Source organism: Aphis gossypii, chromosome 3 (genome assembly GCF_020184175.1).
Source record: "Aphis gossypii isolate Hap1 chromosome 3, ASM2018417v2, whole genome shotgun sequence".
Lineage (NCBI taxonomy): Eukaryota > Metazoa > Arthropoda > Insecta > Hemiptera > Aphididae > Aphis > Aphis gossypii.
The window spans coordinates 39,791,456-39,818,406 of NC_065532.1; the positions used below are offsets into that span (position 1 = coordinate 39,791,456).

The following is a 26,951-nucleotide window of genomic DNA, read 5'->3' on the forward strand; positions in this document are numbered from 1 at the left end:
ACTTGGGTGATTTTTATTTTGATTTATTTAAACAGTTAACACACATTTTGTAATCCATACACGTCTGCCGTGCAGGCGTACAGTGCACCACGTGATACATATTATATATATTATATTATACACACGCTGCTACTTTACGGACGGTCGTCGTGCGTATTATAATAGAGACACGCCAACTCGGCGCGGCGGCACACATCGTATTCCAACCTTTTTGGACTGTAAATAATATTTTATGAACGCGTAGAATCTTATATCAAACGAGCAATATTATATTCAGTTTAATATAATATATATATGATATATACGGCGGTAATGTCATACACGGAAACCTATCGCCACCGAAGCGAATGCGATTCAAAAGCTCTTCTATATTTCACGCGATCGTCTAAACGCTCTGCGATAGTTATGTTTTTCGTACCTACTTATGTTTAATCGACATAAAATTAAACGCGAATCGTTAAGTACAATCTATATGACGTATAATCTCTTTGACCATCGATAATCAAAATAATTATTGTTATAAACACGAATTATTCATAACTATAACACGTCATCGCCGCGGTGGCAAACGCACCACACACACGTGGACATATATTAAAACTTTCGCGCATTGATCACCATAGTAACACTTCCGAATTACGACTGTATTATAAAACGTATAGTATAAGCGCCCACTATCTCGAATTCCATTTGAATTCACGGTGTCACGTACTAAGTGCATAAGAATGTGAGGTACAGTTTGAGGTACACGCCGTGGACCGCGTTGCGAGAGGGGGGAGGTGGAGTGTTTGTAGAGAGATACCTGTCGAGATGTGATACGTATAAAATAATATATATTTATTATATTATATTATATTATGGTCGTAATTCGGTCGCCGCGGCCGTTTAATACACTCGTAGTGTATAATACGTGTATACCTAATATTACACGCGCGTAATAATACGACGAAAATAATGTTTTTATTTTTTTAAATACTTTGATATACATATATATAGTTAATATCACAGTATTATACACATTATATAGCGTTTATTATACGTTAATGTTATTATAATGTACACGACGTTGTGGAGGCGAGGTCGGTAGGTATACACGTCCCCCCTCGCCCAACGACGGACCCGTGCAACAGTGTGTTAATATGATAATAACAATAATAATAATAATAATAATAGTAAACCGATGTCCGCCGCCGGAGCCGGAGGAGACGCGCCTCTATAAATCAATCAGTCGTGCCCGGCGCACGTCGTATCGGCGGGCACCCATCAGCCGTCGTGACCGATGCCCTACAACTGTTTACATATATTTATCCCTCGCGCACTCTCTCACTGTCTCTCACTCTGCCGCCCTCTGCGAATCTCTCGCGTTAGCTCTCTCCGATCATTCATGTAATAATCATCGTCGTACGATCGCCGTTTCTCGTGCTGCTCGCACATTATAGACAAAAAAAAAAAAAAAACCAACAATAACAATGTAAACAACGAAAATCGCCTCGTCGACGCCTTCATCGCGCGCGCCACGAGATTTTGTTGGGCAATATCAATATTTTACGGTGTTTTCGTATATTATACAGTACATTATTATAAATTATAATAATATTACTGTGATTCGGCACAGCGAATGCCTACGCGCTCACATTACGGTACATGGCGTCGAGTATATATAATAATACGAACGCGTTTTTTTTTTTTATGATATAAAAATATGTCATGAATCGCATGGATAGGCGCGATCGCTTCTGCTGGTCGACAGATGAATCGTTTTGAAAAAAACGACAATTTTAGGCGGCGTAGGAACTGTTTAAAAAAATCAGACCGTTTGTCCCTCGACCAATACATTATAATATACTTACCACATACGTCTCACTGTCGCGTATTTAATATAAACATAATATAAAGGCTTTTATATCGCATATTGCTGATATCTACGCCGTACAGACACTCGTACGGGGAGAGTCTTGAGGGATCGACTTCCCCTTCTTCTCCTATAAGACTCTATACGAAAACATTTTACTTGTAAATTATACAATTTATTATTTTTGATTATTTTTAATAATCTATATTGGTTAACTTACTTATAATTTATATTATTCTACATTCATATAACTCCTCCCCTTACTGATTTTTTTTTTTTGAATACATACCACACGGACTTGGTATGTATTTTTTACTATAAATCGAGGGTCGTCAACTGTAGCGGCTCTCGTCGTAGTCAGATGCGAATAGCGTCTTGGTTATAAAATTAAAATTTACTTGTTATTATATTATTTTTAATTTAAATTTTTTTGTTAAACATTTATAAAAAGTTATCAAATTGTAATATAATGTATTTACAAGCATTATGGCACTTGGTATAATTTCATATGTCCATGTGGCTTGCTAACACGTTCATGTTAGTCACCCTTGCTACTATACATCAAACTGTCGACTCTTAGTATTACGAATTGTTATACAAAGGAGAAATTAATATATTATAATATAAATTAGTCCCACAGAATCAGTTTAAAGTGCGCATATTCCATCTGCTATTATTATTAAGACGTTTTTCGAGAAATCATCAGCTGTGCATAACATTTTTTAAAACATCTAAACATGGGTTATTTTTATTATTATTATTATTTTTTTTAATCGACCATATAGTTGATAATTATAATGTAAAATTATTTGCTAATATTTAATGACTATATAACGCATACAATTTTTAGTACGTATAATTAAAACGAAAATAATTTGTATGCATGTGATCATTAACACTAATTAGATATAATAATAATTATAAAAACTATAACTATTTAATATTATTTTAAAAATAATAAGGTATAAACTGATATATTATGATGAAACGATTTTTTGCCGCAGTCAGCCTGTTATTGCTATCAAAAAATTTAATAATGGCGATTCTTCCAAAAACTCATATTCTCTAATGTTTAATTTTTAAACCAGTAAATTACGTTGGTTAGATTCATTTAAGTATCAATAATCTATTATAATAAATTATAAATACAGTTTATTGACAGTACCTATGCTATTATACGATATTTTACAGATATTAACATCAGTGAACAGGACGTGTTGACAAAAATATAATTTATATTACACATACAGTTACAGTCTTACAAAAGCAAGTAGTCAAACATTCGTTCTACTCGTGATGAAGGTCGTTCTGAGAACCACTATATGATGATACAATATAATTATATTATTTTTTACGAACTTTACAACGGAGCGGGCGTGGAAGTGCTGGTCGTTGTCTACGTAACACGTAACTATTATACCTGATAACTGATAAGCAATGAACTCGAGTAATCACATGTACGGAATACACCTATAGGCACGCGATATTAAAAGGTGACTAAACCTTTGACGTGACAGGTTTCATTCCCAGAGATTTACTTCGTGTGGCCAGTTTCGCTGCAGGACTCGCTGTACTTTGATCAATATTATGCTATTGAACAGCCTTTCACACTACTGCAATAGTTATAAAAATAAATAAAATGAATACATACTACCGCGACTCGCGAGCAACAAACGTGAGCATTTCGAACGCTCGCAGTGTCTAATGAGAGTCGAGTTTTTTCTACCTGGAACTGAGGAGTAAATGTTTTCATTTTGAGTGATTAACCGATTTACAAACATGGAAATTTTCTACGGATCGATATTTGTATACTTTATAACTTAAATGATTTTTTAGTAAAAATATACGTTCCAGTGAGTCTGTCATCAAAACAGACCTATTCAAAATAGTCCTGAAAACTATTAATAGAATCATCCTGTAACATGGTTCATATACACATATTATATAAGTAGCACGAGGTGAACGTTCGAGACGTATTTTCGTTTTAGTCCGAAACGGCGTTGATATAGGTAATATTATATTGTTATTATAAATTTTAACGTAAGATTGGTACATAACATAGCTTATAAAAAGCTACACTAGGTACATATTACATATTATTATTATATATATTACGTACGTCGTACGATCGTGCGCCGCCAGACTTAAGTGAATACTCGTGTCGCATATTATAATATCATATCATATATTATATTATACTACACCAATATACTTAACCCCCTCGTGCGAGGAGGACGTGTCGTCGTCGGCGCGAGACCTTTCGGCCACGGTCGAGACCGGAACAGGAAACGTCGTCATCGTCGTCGACGGGGTCCCGTCGGGTCACACACTCACACGCACGCATTCGACGACCGTCCGTCCGTCCGTCAGACGTGCGTAGACTGTTTAAGTTTAATAGGTACATAACATTATTATTATGACGTTTCCACCTCAGTCGCGCACGATGTCGGTTTAAAAAAAAAAAATATCCGTCGCCCGACACGTCTTCTGAAAAGCAAGCGTAGACGAAAAGTCGTAAAAACAGTTTTTTTTCATCATTTACGCGGCTCAACCGCGTATATACGAGATATTATATACATTATTATGATATTCCACTGCTGTCTGCGCGGGGATCGCAATAGATGCATATCGCACGTCGTCGTCGTCGTCGATGTCGTTTTGTTCTTATCGTTTCAAGACACCTACTGCAGCAGTCTGCGGTATAAAATATATATACCAGTCGAGTCAGTCGACACTGGGAGATAATTATTTAGGACGTGCGTATCGAACGAGCGGTCGTGGCGATGCCTCTGCAACATGCGGCCCAACGTTTATCGTGTAAACGAGTAGACTTGTTACAATAATATTATGATCGTACTATATGACATTGTGACGAAAAATCTTTTGGAAATACCTGTTGTTGAAGCGAACACCGACGCGTCTCGCGTTAGAATTATTAGGTATTATTGAATATCGCGATACACGCCCACCGCGTTTCTATAATATCCAACGCTATAAGGTCAACGGAGCGAGACGACTACTGACATTGTCAGTCTGACGAGTGCCCTCCAAACACTGCGGTCTGCGCGGGTCACTTCCATATCCTGTCAAAGTCCCTCATCATATTATATATTTTGACAAAATCGCGTGTGTAATTATTACTACAATATTACGCTCGTAGGTACATCCTATATAATAATATGTATATGGTACGCAATACACGCGTTGTACGTTTATCGTTGAGAATGATTCATGAAATCGTTTTTGAAAATTTGTGGCGACCCTTTTTCGAGATACTCACTGATAATGTAATATTTTTATAAATGTACTTAGGTACTGCAGTGTTGTACGACACGGAGATTGCCTTAAGAATAACAATAATAATATATTACTTTACCCGCGCGGTTAGGTGACACCTGTTGCGTTCGGTGGCGGTACGGGCGAGATAACAGTATAATATACGCCGCACTACGACGCCGCCGCCGCCGGGTTATTATAATAATATATTATGAGAGGGTGAATATATTTCCACCGAAATGCCGGTTTGGAGACGACCGGCAACAAGTGGTTACCAGACGGTTTGTACGTGCAATAATAATAATTATTGTAATGTCGTACCAGGTATATACCTATGCGTATTATTATAATATATACATTGCACATCGCTGTTCGCTGTTGCCCATCGTGTGCTCGTATTATATTTTACACTCGCACTAGCATATTATTAATTATTATTTGTATACGGTGAGCGACGCATTAATTCAGACGTTTCGTAAAAAGACCTACTTATAATATGTACAATAAATTATTATAATGACTACGTTATTGCACATCGCATCGGTTTAAAATTTAAATAGATATCGGCCGTGTGAAACGGTTGACGTGTATATATAATATATCGTACCTGTATAAATAAAATATATAACACGGTTCATGTTCATCATCTATTCGCATTATAGTTTTAATCGATTACGCGTTGACACATCGGTCGTATATAACTATTGCTATTACTGTATTAAAAAATATATATTAATACTATATGATATTATAATAATTATTATTTTTATACCTGTTCAGCGTATCCGTCATCGTGTTAATGGGAATCGGATAAGGTCGTACGGCAAAAAAAAAAAAAATTATTCGCACACTTATCAATATTACGCAATATTGTGTGTAGTACGCGTACATGCGCTTTTAAAAAATTACAATTAAATTGCCGTATAATTGTTGAAATACAGAATATATTATATAGGTACACACATTAAATAATAAATTATTGATTATTGCAATTACTATATCGATGGAGAAAAACGCGATAGAAGAAATCGCGTTGTACGCGTTATTGCTTATTGGTGTAGGTGCGTATGAATCGCAGAAGGAACAAAATAAATAATTTTTTTTCGTTTATTTGGTAAAAGGCTTTAATTAGGTACCTACACGCGTGTTAAGCTTGGATTACTTTGACATTAGATGAAAAAATAAAAATATATAAACATTACGTTGTGAAACATATTATATTTACATGTTTTAGATACTTAAAAATGTATGACTTGGGTTTATACTTCATATTGTGGAAAAACATGCTGATCGCGTCAGTGTGTTATTACTTATTTGTCGAGCGTTTGTTGAAATCCGATAGGATTATTGAGGATCTTACTGGCTTCGGTGTATTTAGAGCAATTATTGATGACTATATATATATGTTTTATTGTTACAGTTGTATTACAGGTATCGCATGCTGGTAAACAGATAACATATATTATTGATATAAAATATAATTGAATATTTTATCCATTATTATACCCTGCAATACGTACTCCACCAGAATATAACTCAACATTTCAATAAGTAAGCATTAAAAGTTCGATTATATACTATGAAATATTTGTTTAAATAAAAACACAAATAATCTATAATTTGTATAATAAAAAATTATCATAAAACTAAACGTTAATATTTCGTCATTATTACGATTTACAATGTATTTTTTTCATTTAACTTTACAAAACGCAAAAATTTAAAATAGTTAATAAATATATATATTTATATAAAAATGATGTATGTGAAATAGAGTTATTGTAGTATAAAAACTGGAATCGTACTTTGGAAAATAATGAACCGGAAAATCACAGCATACCAAATACTTTTATCGTACTAAAAGCATATTTCCATATTAATGGCTTTGGTCGTCTTGATTTATTATTATTTATTTTTTGCCAAGTCATGTGTAAATTATATTTGAACCATGTCAAAATAGTTTCCACCTTCACAAATTTGGCGGTAACCGGTAGTTATAACTATTTAAACTATTATAATCGTCAATTCTACACAATATATAGGCCGGCATAATGAACATGTTGACAACCGGGGGTAATTTTTGTTTCTTGTTTCTGTCTTATTTTTATAGAATAGGTTTATTTAATTATTTATTAAAACATACATTTTCTTTTTTGGTATAATAATGTTGTAACAGACGCCCTTTCAAGTGAAGATTTATAAACAACTAAGATAAACTCAATCAAAAAAGCATGAAAATGTTTCGATTATAACAAATGACAAAGATAAAATAATCCTAATAACTTACATTTTCTTTTCAAATCAATATAATATCATTTTTGAAAAACTGAATTTTAACTAAGTCCTGTTGGCTGTTACCCGCTTCTATATTATTAAAAAAATCTATAGGTATATGGTATTTTTGTCTTTTGGCATTTATAGGTAATTTTAAGGTGCATTTATTCAAAGATGGTCAGTCAGTTTCAAGCCTTAAGATAATTGTAATAATCAAATAAATCATTTAAAATTTTCAAGCGTACAGGTGTAATGTTAATAATCTATTTTGGAATTATAAAAATTAAAAAAAAATCGCTTATACAACGACTCATTAAGAAATTATTGTTCCGATTGCCAAATTATGAGCAAAATCGAGAGATGCGGATACCTAAGTATATAATATGATGCTATATATAAGAGTATAAAATAAACACAAGCATACGTGTATGTATGTATATAGATATATAGGCAATAGGCATAATGCATACAAGTCATCAGTGTTGTTGGGTTTATATTCCAAATAGATATACTACTTTTGTTACATGTATCGTATTGTATTATGTATATAAGTTGTAATGACAACGTTTTAAACGTGTCGAAAAATGTTCCATCTAGTAAAAGCTAATTCACGTCGTATTGTGTATGCATTATAATATTATCCAGTATATAATATGTAAGCATAGGTATATATATATATGTATATTGTGATATGACATACGAAACATCAACCCGCGTTTTCTCCGATGTTAATCACATGGTTTACTTTTAGAGAAGATGACGAAGGGAACCGTCGTAAATTAATTATTCGATGTGTATCTTGAAATAAAAATAATAGAAGTCGTTCCGAATGAAAACACTAAATTATTATAAAGTCTCGTGTCGTTAGAAGAGAAAACACACGATGCATGCCGTCTCCTAAAATAATTATCAACCGGCTGCGCATTAATTGTCTCGCCGTATGGAATTTATTTTTGCGAGCGATATAAATCATAACGTTTTACTTTTAAAACAATTTCTCAGTTATCATTATAGGCTGTTTTTCTCCTCAAGCCTCGTACCTGCGCTGCGTCGCACGGCGTTCGGCGTTGGCAATAAAACGAACAAATGTTGCGATATTTGCGTGTTCGCGGCGATTGATTGAATCATTGTATTCCTATACCAAATATATAATAATATAATATAGACCACTGTAGTACCACTTGGTGAAAATATAAAAAATTATAAAATACACGCATACATCAAGTACAAGCCGTGGCTAGAAAAAAGAAAATTCAATACCAACATTTTTTATTACATTACATTATATTGCTATACTCTACAACGAAGTGTTATAATTATATTAATTATAAAGTGAGTGTTATCTGTAATTCAACATTGAGCGTCTTACGTCTTCAGACTAGACTACTAGAGCAATATAATGTAATATTGTAATATGGGTATTAATATATTATACCCGTTGTAACCTACTCCACTGATGACATATTATGTATAAATAAGTATGATGATACGCCAAAAAGGCACAAACATTACATTTTATGAAAATCATAAGCTTAAAACGCTCAAGAGAACCATTTACAAATATAAAACGGCTTAGGTAGGTATACTGCGCATTGATAATATTGAAAATGACGCAATCCACTTTTAAATAATAACAGTTCCGTGAGTTGGTACTCATATATGTAAGTATTGTGGACTATCGTGCTTATAATATCATATGTTATGTATATTTTGACAACGAATATTTTGAAAACTAATAGCGTACGTTTTTGGAATTGTGGAAAAAAATCAATCAAATTAGGAAATATATTTTTGCAATTTCAAAATAATAGAAAACTTTTTATTTGAGCGTAGTAATTCATCGATATTTTATAACATAACAAATCCATAAATAATAAAACAAAATAATAAGTCAAGATTATTGAGACTCTACTCCACTATATAGGTATAATAAATTAAAAAAGATTATAAAAAATATAGTTACTAAAAAATGGTACGTTTTATAGAATAGAAGATAAGAAGTCACTTTAAATAACAAGAGAGAAGATTGTTCATTTATTCTTAATCCACACGCATCCTCAATATTATTAATCAGACTGTTGCTACTTAATTATAAAATCAAAAAAATCTCCAGGCCCAGATGGAATATCTTAATTAACTGATTGTGTAAATTCTATAGCGATATGCTATCTAATCTAAACGAAATGACTGTATCGAAAGTCTACAGCATGAGATTCAAATGGACCTCGTGTGAATCCATTATTATGAATGCTATAAGAAAGAACAGTTTCTTTTATAACTTTATAAAATTAATTTTCAGGTAAATATATTTATGAGTAGTTTATCTATACTTGTATATTTATGTATAAGACTAATAAGAATTAAATATCTATCCTTCTCGGTTTTATCTCGCTCAAAACCGTTTTTCTAAATGATAATCATAGTCGCGTGACAGCCAACATGGCAATAAAAAATTTAAACAATTAATATTATTTTTTTTTTTCTTATATCATTAAAATTGCTAATATCAACGTATCAAACATATTAAAAAAAAAAAAAAACCGCGAATCGTCTACTCGCGTCTATATTATATTAACACTATACAGTTACACGTGCCTATTATCCGCGATGAATGCGTGCATACAGCCATCGTATAATAATATTACGCATTATAATATCGAACCGTATATATACGCGGTGTTCACGGTTGTCCGGGTCATTAGAAAATCGCTCGAGTAAAAAATTATACAAAACGACATGAATTTTATACATCATAGCTATAATAGGTATACCCATTACACATAGATATAATATACTATGCAGTATAATATTATCGCGTATAAGGTTTAACACGAGGTTAGTGTGTATATCATATATACTATATACCGTGGCAGTGGGTAACATTTCACCTCGTCATACTCGGAATCGAACGGATCCACCGCACACTCTGTTAACATCGCGCATAGGACGTGTACAATATAAAATTGACGCTTATATATGTAATACGTATATATATAGGTAATACTACCTATATAGGAGACAAAGTGTGTTGGTGCACAGTCGCGCGGAGTCGACGGCGTTTTCTACGAGCGCGACGAATTTCACTTTGTGATGTATATTACACATTATTTCCATTTATTTCCACCTTTTTCGTCTCCTGCGCCGACCGCTATATACATATAAGTATAGGATATAATAATGTATACGATATACGTTCGACTTTTTCTCGTCTTCTTTCGTCGTCATCATCATCATCATCGTCGTCGTCGTCAACACCGTGATCGCTACTACAGAGTCGTACATACAAAATAATATATATAATATATACCTACGTGTGTGTCGTCGTCGTCGTCGTTTTCGTCTCTCCCGCGATTGTACGGTGTGTAATTTTGTCACGGTTTCGTGTGTGCGCGTGATGCGAGGTACGACCGCGGTATTTAAAACACGTCGCTGCAGCGGGAGCGGCAATCAGTGCGTGGAGGAAAAAGCGACGAGTTTTCTTTTGAGATTCGTTCATATTATTTTTTTTTCCCTTTACGTTCGGCAATACGCGCGTAAATGATTTACTCGAGATTTCCCCTCCGCCGCCGTCGATGCTCGCGGACAGTCGCACGCGCGTGTCCTGCTCTCGTCCACGTCGCCGTCGCGATATCTGCTGCTCCTGTCAACCGCGCGCGTGAACACGTTCGCGGCGCGCAATTATGCGGTAACCGTTGCAGTGTTTCAGACGTGGTCGTCACCCGGCACAAAGAGACCAGTGGCTAAAAACAAAACGGGACAAAAAAATTTAAATTAAATACGTTTCGTTACATTATATTATTATTATTATATTATTTATAGGAAGGAAAATATCTGCAGTGTCCGGCGTTTTCCGCTACAAAACGGGCCTATATATATATAGGCGAAAAAAAATAGAAATTATATATATTTTAATTCGAACCGTTTCCTATAGCGGCAGATTTTGTTTCACGTACGCGCGCGCGCGCGAGCGAGCGAGCCATAATAGAAAATTTCAATAATATGTATTTTTTTCCTCGTGACACTCGACGATAATGATATACGTTCAAAGCGTGTCATAAAATATTTCGTTCTACGATTTGTGCCCGGAGAGGCTTTCGATAAATGAGTAATAAATGTAGTACAATGAGAAATAATAAGACGTGTGTTGTAATCACGTGATCGTTTTTCCTAATAAAATAATAAGTGAAAAAAACGCGTTCGGCCGGAACTCGGAAAAAAATATATATTTAAAATAGAATCTAATTTTACGTGAATCGACTGAATTTATATATGACAGCTAAGGTATTTTTACCGGTGTAACGCATAATATATAATATTATTTGCCGTATTTTCAGAACTATACAAACGAACGCGAATAGCCAATAATATTATACTATTATCACTGTGTAATCATCACGTAGCTGATCAGCTCTAACGCCTTCGTGTAAGTATACTTCAAGAGCGCAAGTCGGCTGTATCCAATATAAAGTAAATATAGTACGTTATGTACACGATGTTCCGTGTACCATAATAATAAATAATATATATAAAAAAAAAAAAAACCGGATTCGTTATCTTTTAATGGTCGTACAAGACGCATGCTTAAAGACGTGCATTTATTTTTTACCCCTGTAAACTGCAGCCACGGCACATCTGTTCGGAACGGCGTTTAAACACGTTAACACGAATATTCACGTCACCGGCAACCGCCGCGCCGCCGCCATCGGACCCCGTAATACTACATAATATTGATCGTGTCATCGATCGTTAATTACAACTTATATATTATTGTTAACGCGCCCAAGTGAATATAATACTGCTATGTTTGTACATAGCCGTTGCAGTAATATAGGTATTAGACGCGCTCGCCGGATGGCGCGTAAAAGTATTCGCGTGTCCCATCACATTATTATACCGCACGTATTACCGTGGGCGGCTCCCACACCATAGTATTATTACCTCTCGACACCGCGCTGCAAAAGCGTTATCACAACCAGCGAACAAACATTCCACAGTCAAATGTAGCGTAGTGTACTCTTCGCGACAACAGAATAATATTGACGAATACTTTTGACAAACTATTATTATTTTATATTTCATCCGGTTTTTTTTTTTTTTTTTTTTAAATTCGTTACGACTTTGATATTAAATTTCTATAAATTCTACGGATTCTTAAAAACGGGAAAGGAATATTAAGTAATACGAAATCGCTCTGAGAATACTCCGAGATGGGTGGATCAATCATCGATGTATCGGTCGAAACAGCGTACCGTCGTAGACGTAGTTTTTCTCCAAAACATAATCGTTGTACCCTAATCCAACCTATAGGCGTAACTTGGCGGGGGCGAATGGTGGCAACTGTCCCCACGACCAAAAATCGGAGGGGGCATTGCCCCCACCAACTGAACTTTACTATAATTATAGTAAATTGCAGGCTGTTCAGAGGCGCATAGCACACTCGTACTTAATATTATGTTTATTTGCTACAAAAATTATTTTTGCCTCCACGCGTGAAAAGAGTTTAAGTTACGCCTATGTTCCAACCATTATTCATTTAAATCGAGTTAATCCCCTCGGAGTCTCCCTGTCAAGCCGTCAACTATAGTGCGAATACGCGTTATCGCAATGTGATGCATACTACGTCAATATAGTATATACCTTTATCCGTTCTGCAGTGCTATTCGCACCCGACCTATATACATAATATTATATTGTATTTAGTACCTCAGTATGTATTGCAGTTTAATCAAAAAACTCTTAAAAAGTAGGACGAGCTACAACAGAACCATTTATATTATTATACAGTCGATATGTGTATATATATATATATATGTATACCTGCAGTGTATATGCGTATTTTTGCGTAAAAAAAATGTAAACAACTCGTTTGTTTACGTTATACCTATCTATATTTTTTATTCACGTTCTGTTGGTTAGTTATTTTTTCTTTCGGCAAAATGTTTGATTGTTAATACTGATAATACACTGTATATACCTATATATACACACAAGGTTTCGGCGTAAAGTCGAAACGGAGTTTAAAAAAAAAAATAAATAAATAAATATACTGCGTTTCGATAAATCAGCAGTCGTTATTATTCGTATATTATATTATGTGAGTTTAAATAGTGACTACAGCACATAAGAGTCATACGCATACATGCTGTACGACCGAGACAAAGATTTATGGAAATACGATTTACAAAAAAACTAATCGGACCGCCGCCGCCGCCGCAGTAATACCGCTGCAAATTTATGTTAAATATTAAAGTGCGCGACACATATATTATAAAATAATATTCACATACACACACACACACACACACATAATATAATTTATACATATTATAATATATGTAGATTATTATAGACGCATGTAGAAAAGTACAATTTTACGAATATAATATAATATTATGCTAGGTAATTTTTTTCGCTATCATTCGATCCCCGGGGCGAACCCATACAATAAAACTGATATGGTTGTTCCGTCATCGGGATGAGCGCGTGTTTATCGCACCATAAAACCGGATCCGTTTACCCGTCTGATCTGACGCAACTCGACCGTCCCGAGACACACAGACACATATCCACGCATAAATACTACGCATACAGACGCGCGCCCGCGCTTGCGTCGACACACTATACACAATATAATACTCGTATTTACATATATACATATATATTATTATATATACGAATACGAACGTAATATATATTGTCCCTATATATATTTGTATCTGCGTAGGAATAAATGTATAAGAATAATAATAATAATAATATCGTATCACACCACATAATATATATATAGATATTTATTATTATACTGGTATATTACATAATATATAATATAGAATATGAAGTATATATATGCGCGGCAGCGGCGACGGCGAAGACGACGTTGATACCACCGCGAGTATCGCGTATCAACGATACCGCGTGCTGAGGACAACCGTATAGTTCGCATCGACATAATAGATATTACTATATAAGCGTAAGTACATAATATTATAATATCGTATAGGTGTATACTGAAACAAGACATACTATACCGTGCTCCGGCGCAGAGGTATATATGTAGTCGTGTATACATGGGTGGAGATCCTAGCGGGGGGCTGAGGAGCTAAGCCTCTGCTGATGTAATAGCACTCCCCTCTCCAAAAAAACTCGAGTTTTTACTCCGCGTTGAAATACGAAAACATTTTTTCCAACTCTACGTTGGGTTAGGTTAGGTCCGATAATCGACCAAGTCTAAGTATTATTGAAATAATGAAATTAACTTTTTATAAATTATAAGCATCATATTACTTTATATTTATTTTTAAAAATATGCGTGTAAATGAACAATAATATTATTATCTCACTTCGAAAGCTAATAGCCAATATTTATAAAAAAAAAGGTTCTGATGCAAGAAATAATTAATAGAACAAGACTCTTATAGAAAGAATAAGGATTTAGTGGATCTACGTAATTACTTAAGAGGACGTTATACCCGCATTTGTTATGTTTCTGTCTTACTAACGTAGGTACATCATAGCAAATTTGTATTCAGCAGAACACACTTTGTGATGTTATAGCTTTATTAATATTAAAGTAAATTTACCTATTATCAAATTTAAAGGTAAGAATATTATCTAGAAAATGGTATATACTTTTATTGATATTATCATAGGCACCGGCCGCCGACTGCATGGGTGCTCGGGGGCCGCAGTCTCCATTGAAAAGATTGAGATTTGAATTTAATTTAAGAGGAGACAGTTAAAAATATAAGATAAGTAGTCTACTTCCTGCGTCTCGACTCTGGTTAACCACATACATTTAAATTATTTTGAAGGGCAAAAGTTATGGATAATAATTTGTAAATTCGGTTCCCATTGGTGTTTACAAAACGTGGCACCTATGGATATTATCATTTTAAAATAAATTAAGTATTAATATTTTACACAGCTATAACGTCTTTTTGAGATGTGAAAGCAACAGGCCATAATGTGATCTATGTGAGTTGAAGCATAAAAAATCGACGGAGATAGGGAGACATTTTGCAATGGTCCTTAAGACTTAGATGGATAAGCTAAGATAAAAAGATAAGAAGTAAAAAGAGGTGATGGGATCGTACATGAAATTTTAAAATTTAATATTAACCACATTGTTTATATAATATAATATAATAATGTAAACACATTAGCCTGATAATATTAAAACTGTAATGTAGCTTTATAATCACACATTAGCCAGTCAATATTATCTAATATTGTTATCATAGCATACATATTACATATTATACAGAAAAACTAATACAGAACTATTGAACAGGATAAACAAGGCTGTATAAAATATAGATAGGTAAGTACCTAGACAATAAAAACACAAAACCACGGCTGCAGACCGTACATAATAATATTATACAATATTTACAAAGTATATAATATACGCTATTTGCTGTACGTATTATATATGTTCACGGAATGGACTGATAAAAAATTAATCGTATACGATTTTCCATTACAAAATAACGAAACCGTTGTGCTTACGAGCAGGAGAACGGAATAGAAAAATAATATTATGTAGAAACACGTGTATATAAATATATATAAGTATATCATATATATATATATGCGATGGACGAAAAATCCGCGGACCGTGTACCGAGTATAAAACGATAGTGATCTGCCCGCGGCGGCTGTGCTGTATTATAATAATAATTATTGTACATAATATAGACTAGATTATTATATAGTTACTATTTAAGTGTATATATATACACACACTACCTATCCGTCCGTCGTATCGCCCTGCGCCGGTCAGCCGCGCTACGCCGTGCCGCTTCGGATTTATAATGATTTCATTCCGCTGATCGGATAATGGTCGCTATATAATAATATTATAGTCGGATAATTGGACACAGAAACGGTTACAGAACGCGTACACAATATATATATATATATAATATGCTCTTCTGGCCGTCGCACGGGCCGCCACCGATTTATTATGAAATTAAATCGTCTTGCCCTAAAATCTCTGACCCATCACATCGTGTAATTATGCACCGCGAGAGATTAGTGTTTTGCATCTATTTTATTATTATTATTATTATTTTTTATTTGAATTTAATTTTTTTTTCTTCTTTATTGTCACGGTCGTTGGACTTGAGCGCTGATGGTTTACCGCGACGGCCGAACAGAGCCAAAAACGTTTTTCGTAGAACGTATATATAATATATATAATAATATATTATTGTTATTTTAAATAGACAATGGCTCCAGTCGTTTTCATATATATATAATATAGAATTATTAAAAACGCAAGTGGGTACTTATACACGATTTTTAGTTATTATATGTTTTGGATATGTTTTTGATGGATATCAAATATCGAACGAGTCAAACGTATATTATTGTTTGTTTTATTGCCGGTTCGGGTTTGATATTTTAGAGCGGTAGTATTGGGTAGCTTGTTTATTTTCTGCCAAACAGTATTTTTTTTGGTTTTTTAGTTTTTTAAGTTTTTTAATAAACAAATAAATAATTTTAAATAATAATTATTATGCTTATCGGACAAAGAAGCGTGTGACTATTATATTATAATATTATAATATATAGGTGCTCATACTTCGTAATCAGAAAAAATTGGAAACTAAAATAAAGATGTGTAATATTTAATATTTACCAAATAATTGATATATGATGCAATTTAAATTAAGTACATATACATAAGATGTATCATTACTTGTTTCAATTTTCGATAAATTTAAAATTCAAAAATCATATGCTAATAAGTAAGGACGGTGAAGTAAATTAAAATAGGTAATATACTAATTTTAGTATTAAAAGTATTTTTTTTTTTATTTTAGTTAAGTAATATGCTTATTTTGTGAATATACCTAACATCAATTGTTACCAAACTGGACCAAAATATGGTAAAACCTTGGTAGTCTGGTTAACTCAAAACGAGAGTCTTTGTCCGCATAAGTGGTTTGTCCGGATTACTGAAAAGTTATCAAAGATACTCAAATAATCAATATATATATTTATTATGTATATTGTTTTTACTACCTTTTTTTAGCAGTTTTGGTAAAATATACCAAAAAAAAAAAAAAAATCATAAAAGTATTTAATAATAAGTGATTATGTATCCAAAAACGGGTAAGTCAATTTAATATAATTATTTATTATTGGAGAAATCAGTACCTTATTATTTTTAGTGCTTTAAAATTTTTTAACTATTAATGTATTAATTCAATGGTAAAGAGGGAAAAGGGATCTTGGAGATCCGAAGAATAACAAAATTGTTGTAGATAAATTTATTTCATATAATAGTATGTTAATAATGTGCCATCCGGACTAACACGTTCACCGGATTCAGTTTCTATAGGTTATTCTGTAATATAATTAACAATATGTTACAATTTTCCCTTTATCAATAGGCATATAATAAAATAAGAGTAACAATTAAGAATTTTAAAAAAATCGACTCAAAAATAAATTTATTTTATTTAAAACGGCAGAAGATAAACGATAAACTGATTAGTTATTGATTAGTGCAAATTATATATACTTTATTGGTGTACCGACGTGCACACACATATTATGATTAACACAAATTTCATTATAACATATATCGTTTTGTTATTATAATATAATTGCACTTGAAAAAATTTGATATCCTCGACAATATTCAAATGACATTTATTAACAGTAGCCATTATTTTTCAAGTACCCACTCGATAAGAACAATTAAATTATTAAAGGTTAAACCTGTACATTCAAAAATCAAAACACAATAATCGTATCGTATATTGTACGTTTTCATTTTCATGCACCTTCAATATTGGTGTAAACTTAAGAGACAAAAGATAAGTAATAACTGAAATGTTAAAACGATCCAATTAAAATACTTTATCTAAAGCATACTAAGCTGTATTTTCTGTAGGTATAGCAACATGGGTCATTGAGATTATATTTTTTGTCTTGTACTTTATACGATCATAATAATTATAGACAATAGTCATAGTTTAAAAACATTTTAGATCAAGCGATTTTACAAGTTTTAACCCATATGTCAACTCATATATTTTTATTGTTATTGCTTTTAAAGATTTTTTACTCCGACATCAAATAAATAAATTGTAAAATAAAAATAAAAATATGAAACATGATCACCCTTTCTCTAATTTTCTTTACCCCTCCCCCCATCCTCACCAAAGTTTTATTATTACAACGCTGATACTATAATAATTCTAATGTTTCTAACAGTTTTATGTCACCACATTTTCGGGGGCTATTTATTATTAGTGATCGTTATGTGAGTCATAATATGATTTATGTTGTACAATATATTATCACCGCCGTAAGTCGTGCGCCCAGACAAGGATTCAACAGACAATTTTACGGGTTATGTCAGCCGAGTTCGTAAAAAACGAGGACCGTTGAAAAATAAATAAATAACCCCTATATATTTAATGGTGATTTGCGAAAACAGTTTTACACAGTTCATAAAAAAGAGCAAAGAGACAACTAGATAAGTGTTTCCTGTAAATATTACTACGAATCATCGTCGTTCTTTTTTAACCAACATATCCCACCAATTTTCCCATCTATATACAATATATTATATATATTATATGTATATAAAAATATTTTCAATCAGTATTCAATTTACTCCCTTTAGTTACCGAATTTACGAGTACTGCGAATGACTTGGTCGCATGTGCATCCTTAACGTCTAGCAAGTCATATTTTTGTTTAACTTCCATATTTTCAGAGACGTCACTAATAGATAAAACTGTCATTCCGAGTTCAAATGATTATGTCCATGGTCCATAGGTGAACCTAAAATCATAGCATGATGATGTATAAATCTAGGTTAATATCTACAATAAACAAATACATGCACGATTAACTGTTAAAAACAATCTTTTATAAAGACATTAGCTATTTCTTATAATTTTACTGACTATGAATGTTCTGAGAAAATTAAATACTTATATTAATTATGATGAACTATTTAATTATACCTAGCTATGTACAGTTATAATTGTATGTAATATATTATGTGAATTCTTTATGGGATATTTTAAATATTGTATACATTAAGCCTATTTTTATTTGCAGAAATACGTCATATTTTTCTGCTTAAAAATGTAATTTAATTCGATAATGTAATATATTATAATATCAAATATCAATATCTGATATTAACTAATTTATTAGTTTGAAAAGTTTTATTTTTTTGATAAACAATTTATATTACATCATGAGTCATGATTATGGTTATCTACTATACTATCTATATACCTATGTATAAGTGTAGATAACCGAGGTTGTGACTGTAATGATATAAGATGAACATTTTTTTGGTCATGACTCATTAGTCATTACATACCTGACAAAAATGTCTTTGTACATATGTATTTTCTGTTTAATACTATGCTACGAAACTAAGATACGAATTTTTTAAAAAATAGAGAATAATGCATTAGTTTAAACTGTTTAATGTATATTAATTTATCAAAAAAAAAAAAATGTTCAAAGTTAATTTGAATTAAAAATTTTTTATCTAATTTATTTTGTGAGTATTCACTAAAAATAAAATTTATTGTACGTCACATTTAATTCGGCTATTACCATGTTTTCTCATCATAAACTATTTTTTCATTTTTACTTTCATTTGTGTCCTATATTTGTTTTAATTACAGTATTGGTGGTGTCATATTTAAATTACCTATACCTATTAACTTTTTCCCATGTACTTAATTTTTAATAATAATAATTAGTCATTTATTAATATATTTATAATTAGTTACTCAATAATATTAACAACCTACTGTAAATAATTTAATGATTTAGGGTATTAATGCAAATAAATGGTTAACATAAATTAATAATTGATTGAGGCCATCGGGCATCGTCTAAGTACAAAATAAATTATGTATCGTTGAAACGTTCCATAAATATTCAAATTGAAAAAAAAGAAGTACATAAAATAAATCTAAAACAAAATACAGTGTTTGCTTTCAACATCGAATGCCTCTCTGTTATACTGCACTAATTGTTATTTTTCACGATGAGAAAACGCATTTTGTACATGCAATCTACTGCAGCATTTCAAAAACTTTATCAATCCAATAATCTTATAGTTTGATAACTTCATAATCAAGCTCATTCGACCATGAGTTATAATATAGTAATAGTATACTCGTGTTCCCGGAAATCTTCACTTCCCTTGCTGGATTCATAACCCATTGTCTACGGCGAAGGTGCATATCGTCTACATTATGGATCACGTTATGTAGTCTGTTTCATAACAACTTATTAATACTACTAATATAAATTACAATTTACAATATATATGTATAGATATACGTTGTACGAAGGTACTTATATAAACCTATTCAACCTACAATTTCCCGTGAATTTAAAATTTCCTATAGGCTTAGCTGTGCGAAAAAACGGTACAAAAAGCAGTTGAAGTCTCTTGCAGATCGTGTAACTTAACGATTTTTGAATAAATATCAAGAATGTCTTATGTTTTTTTTTATAGGTTTCGAGTAAAAAAATCTGAACTCAATTACAAAAAATAGTAAATATATTATATCTATAATATCTATGTATGCAAATATACTCTTATATAATTAACCCATATAAATAATAAATTACATGAACATTTCTGTATCAATGGAATTCATAATCGCAGTCTTATAAACATAAAAATGTAATTAAAAGTTGGTTTAATACTATAATTGGATTTAAAATAGAAGTTACCACTATATATTTTATCAAACTGAATAGCGCACAGTAAATTTCGAGAGCTTGGGAACTATTCATTACAATAGTCATAGTATAATAGTATACTACCATAAATTGCACATTATGTTTTATTTTATTTTAATTATTACATAAATATATGTATATTAAAAATGATTTACTTTCTACATCACTGATAAAAATAAATCATTTACCAAGTCAAGAACAGGATGTTCAATAATAAAAGTTGGATCGAATTTTAACCAAATATATTTCAATGAAAACTCATTATATTCCTTTTATTTATAGGTATTATAACTTATTATACATTTATTATAATACCAAGTTACTTGTCCTACATCAAATACACTTTTTTAAATTTTATTGTTACATAAATAATGTTTTTAATAATAGAAAAAATATTTAAAAGGTAATACCTCAGTTATTTTTTGGAATACTAAAGTAATAAACGAATATTTTAATAAATTGAATGAATTTCGTACCAAAGGCATAGAATATAAAACGATTAAATAAAGAAAAATCTAGTTATAATCCATAACCTTAAAAACTATATGTAATCATTTCTAAATATATCATTTAAAATATGTTTGTATAATGTTTATCATATTATAATGCATTATTAACTACAAAACGGCAAACTTTCATTTATTAAATATTTTAATATATTATATTAAATGTCTGGTTTATAAGATATTCTGATTTTAGGGAAAAAAGTAATCGCGAATCTCTTATAAGTTGGTAAAGGTAATAAGGAAAATTGTGTTTTTTGAAAAAAATTCAACAACAACTCAAGTGGTTTAAAAAAAATTTGAATTTGTTATTTCAACCAATGTCAAATAAAATAATAATAAAATAATCGCAATTATAAATTAATGCAATTCCGCTTATTAAATATTTTATAGTAGGTAGGTATAGTAATAATATTTAGTGTCTATGTATATGTGATATTCTCAAAACACAACCACCGATGGCTTCAGAGGACTTGTGGACGAAACCCAGAACGTGGGTTATTCCCAAGTGAATAGATAATAATATTTTAATGTCCGTTATGGGTAATATAGGAGTATTAAAATAGTACCTGTGCACAGTCGATAATGGTTATTATTTTAATTTTCCAACAACTGCTGTCTTCGCCGAACGGCGTACGTACGCGTAGTAGTAAGCAATACGCATTATAAATATACGATTTTTTTTTTTTTTTTGCACTCGTAAGTCGTAATTCTGCCCCGATTGGCCACGGTCGTTTCGGTGCATAATATTATTACCATATACCTAATATCATTACTATTATTATTATTATTTCCGAGAGATACCACGCAACCGCACTACGAGTATATACCTATTGGTAATTGGTATATACCATACGCTACCTATATTATATTATAATAATATAATATACGTGCGTACGACGGCGCGGCGGCGGCACATCACTAGCGCGGCGCGCGGCGCACGAAGGCCAGGTAACACGCATAGGTGCCGGTTATCCCCTTTGGCCGTCCTGCGCACACCGCGCACCGGCCGAAACCGATTCAGTACGCCATAACTCGTTCGGCTGTTCTAGTGGTTCGCTCTCGCGCGCGCAAACGTAAACGCACACACGTCGTATCTGTTCACCCGCGCACGCGAAACGTCGTTCGGTCGTCGGTTTTTTTTTTTTAAAGTATCGTTATTGTTTCGGAGCTCTACTGTTTGTCGGAGAAAAAGTGAAAAAATAAATCACAAGTTGTCGCATCGCCACCGCGACTCGTCGGGCAAAAAAATCGCTAGTGCGCCGGTTCGCTCCCGATCGCGGCCGTTTACATAGACGTATTTATAGTAGTCAATTTCAATTTTTTTTTCGACCGAATTTCGTCGCGTCGTCGTTCGTTCGTTTCGGAAGATAATAATAATTGTATCGTCGTAAGCACTTCCGTCTACTGTTTTCAGCAACAGACGGAGCATACCCGAGACCGTTCCCGCGGTTTTCCGGCAAACGTCGGGTCGTTTTTCGATTTCGATTCGCGGGGTTTTCCTTTTGATTTTTTTTCACCGTATTCGCGTAAGACATGTCTTTGACATGACCGCGTTCCCACCGACTTGCTGCCAACAACAATGTCTTCTTCGTCTGGTGTCGCCGATCCCGAACCAGACACTATGATACAAGACAACATCGCTGCGGCGTACGCGCCTTCCGGTTACTCGTAAGTGTTGACTATCATTAATTATAATAAATCTTTTTTATTTTGTCTTTTACGACTCTATTGCCCATGTTATAAGCCGTATTTACTCTCGCACTTTAGCATAGGTACTATTATAGGAATCTTTACATTAATACAACTGCAGTTTTTGATGTAGAAAAAAGCAGGAAAGTTGTCGCTAGGCTTTTCAAAAATCAACTCTTCACCCTTTACTTTTTGCGGTTTTTGAAAAACACAATACCATTATCACTGTATAATATAAATAGAAGTTGTAGATGATGATCATTTAATAAAATAATATAAGTGTCCACGGATTTCCATTTATTACCATCAAAATTGTATACTAAAATTTTTTAGACAGTCAAATTTTATTTTTTTTTCACTATAACTTTGGTCAGTCTAATCCCATAAATATATCGTGAATTTATTCGTACTAACTCGCACTTCTTAATCTATGCTGGTGGATAGGAAATTTAGGGTCGGTTTTTTGTGTAGTGCATTTTTTTACATCATTAACTGTGCGTAACAACACTTGTTATTTAAACGTACCTAACTAATTGTCGTTATATTTTACAAAAAATATGTGGTGTTGAATTTATTTATCATTTCGTCGATGTATATTCGATTTGCCTATCGATTTAAATGATTCGATGGCACCAAGTATACCAATACCTGATGGTACCAAGTATACCAATACCTAAGGTTAGATCGTTGCTGTACAATTCCTGCAGATCTTAATGATGACCAATTTAATCCAACGATGAAGTTATTTTTTCTTTATTTGTGTGCGCTAACGTTTAAGTCGTTACATTCATCAAAAACATAACACCGACGAAACATTTATAATTACATACAAGATACTATCGTCCATAATCATAATAAATAAAAATAACAGAATGAAACAAGCATTTATCACAGATTAAGGAACTCGGTGAAAGGAAGAGTGCTAATGTGTCGTATATAATAGGTATGTGGCATTTGTGTGTCTATTCTCTTCTCTTGAAGAACGAAAATCCCGATGACCTATGACTTCCGTTGAAACGTTATTGTAGGTACTAGGTAAAAACACTTTTTTTCTGGGTCAGTATTTTAATTCTAATGGAATATTTATGATAAGTTTATTACATGAATATAAATACTCGTACATATTATATCGAACAAGAAAAAATATCGCTGTGCGTTTTAATTCTGGTAATAAAATACGAAAATTATAGTTAGTAATATGTGCATGCCATTAACATTCTTGTCTCCCATCATTTGTAGCACTCGAAACGTAAATTTATAAATTTTATCTTAACTTGGTGTACAGTCAGTCCTTCTTTTAGTTAAAAATTTTGTCACGAAACTATTTTTAAGCATATCCGCCAAGGCCGAGTCTACACCAGAACTAATTGACCTCACATGAAACTTTTATCTTGTAACGCTGTTAAAAGTGCGGTTTTTTTCCAACGTAAAATATTCCACGGGAACGACTATAAGGTGTTGGTTTTTTTTTTATTGCTGCCGTAAAGATAATTTTATTCGGAATCATAAAACCCGCAACCAGCCAATCGTCACACGACGCAGCTTCCATTGGCCCGTGTCATATAATTTAATCAAAACTTGTGAAAATATACGTGTCTTGATTGATGCGTAATTGTTTGGTCAGTCGAAAACAGATGCTCAAATATAGTTTTGTTCGATAAAAAAAAAAAAAAATCGTTTTATTCTTATTTATATATTATATCATTATTGTTAACATAATAATAATAATAATTATTATTATTATTATTAAACACACTCACAAACTCTTTCTCGAAATTGAAACTATTCGCAAAGTCACTATCAGTAATTGTCAAATGGTGTAGTATAATAATATGTGCATATAGTATGACTTCTCTATATACCTTCAAGTACACGTAGACTGTTCGATATCATTATAGTTCCATCCCATATTTAAACGAGTACAGACAACAATATTACAGTACCTAAATAAACATGTAATTTCCTTTAAGATTTTCATCACGCGTATAAAAAGAACATTTTTGCACACAGTGATAATTTGTAGCCATGTAGGTATATGATCGATATGATTTCGGTATTTCTCAATTCTTTTACAGTGCACACACAATAATAATAATAATAATATATATGCATACGCGTATAGCCTTAGTCTATACTCTTTATAGTTTATATACATAATATAATGCAACCACTGCGTGTAGTCTAAATTTCACTTTAAACACACATTCGATGTTTTTTTTTTCTTTTATCATTAACACAACGCCGCCACATGTACTTTCGTCATCGAAAGCAATATGTTCTCTCGAGACGGCTAGAACGCGTAGGTAACACGTTATCACATTTTCGAGTAAGAACTATAAAAACAAACAATATCGCACTTCCTGTAAACATGCGTCTCTGTGTATAATTATCTTTGGTTAATACCTTATTGACCGTGTTTTCATAGAACATGATATTATGTACGTATAATAATATAATAAAGCTACTGAATTGCGCGATATAATAATATAATATTCTATAAATAAATCATGGTCGAACTAAACAGCTGTGTGTCTACCAAGCGACAACAAAAAGTGTGTGGTGCACTTATACATAGTAGCAGTATTATAGACTATAATATTATATAGGTATTGTCTTCCATATAAATTGTCCAACCACCACACATGCATAAAATACGCTTTTCTTATTTTTGTTAATCTTACAATGAGAGTAAATACAACGGGAGTATTGGCCTGACTCTTGACCTCTATTATTATTAATCTCGAGAAAAAAAAACCCGATAAGTATCTGGTAATTAGGCCGTATTATCCAACGTAGGCCTTTTATCATAATATATTATACCCTTTCACTCGATCCCGCGCAGTTGTTATCTACGCATCGCGATGCGTCATTGGGAAAATAAACCATTATGCTTTTAAGTAAAATTAACCGGCATTAATAGGAAACGGATCTAGCGGAATAGTAAAATTTGAGCAACATTATTAATATGCATGAGTTAGATCTACTATTTTAATTTGTTGTAACAATTTAAGCGAACGAGTTCCCACAGAATTTTTCTTTCTAAAATTATTTACTTTTATTTTTGCCATAAAAAAATAATAATAATAAAACAGAACAAAAAATAGTTGTTCTTCTTATCCGTTTTCAATAATCAAAGAAGTATGTGGATTGTGATCTGGGGGCGTGACGCGTGAGCTAAACGTTTACGAGAAATAGTCAGGAAAGATATTTAATATGACGTATATTTTATATTTTTATTATACGTTCCTACCAAAATTACTTTCTTGTATAAGAGAAAACAATGTTTATATTATACTTTTTATTTGTATTAAAATATTTTTAAAAAAATACACAATCTTTTGCTGCAGTGGACTGTGGTGCGATTATTTTTTTTATTGGTCATTATTTAGTGTTGATAATTTTGTTGACGAGTATTTTGTGTTTTTATTTTTTATTTATGCGTTACCTAAAATACTATTATAATAGTTTATTATATAGACATATAGTAATATAATTAATTGTATGGAATATTCCACTAATTTCGTAAATAATTTAAATTTATAAATTCGTATTCTTTTTATAGACGAGAAAATGCTATTATATCATTTAGTAGTTAATTGTAAATACAA

General features: G+C 32.2%; 1 protein-coding gene across 2 annotated transcripts in view; it reads left to right on the forward strand.

Moving 5' to 3' along the window:
• Positions 1-22,647: 22,647 nt before the first annotated feature.
• Positions 22,648-26,951, forward strand: part of LOC114132357 (putative transcription factor SOX-15) — an 80,052-nt gene continuing 75,748 nt past the window's right edge. The window contains exon 1 of one of the 2 annotated variants that reach the window (XM_027997803.2): positions 22,648-23,322. In XM_027997803.2, the coding sequence (XP_027853604.2) occupies positions 23,234-23,322 (89 nt within the window). In that variant the 5' untranslated portion in view covers positions 22,648-23,233. The remainder of the gene's footprint in view (positions 23,323-26,951) is intronic. The other variant, XM_027997801.2, reaches the window with a different exon arrangement.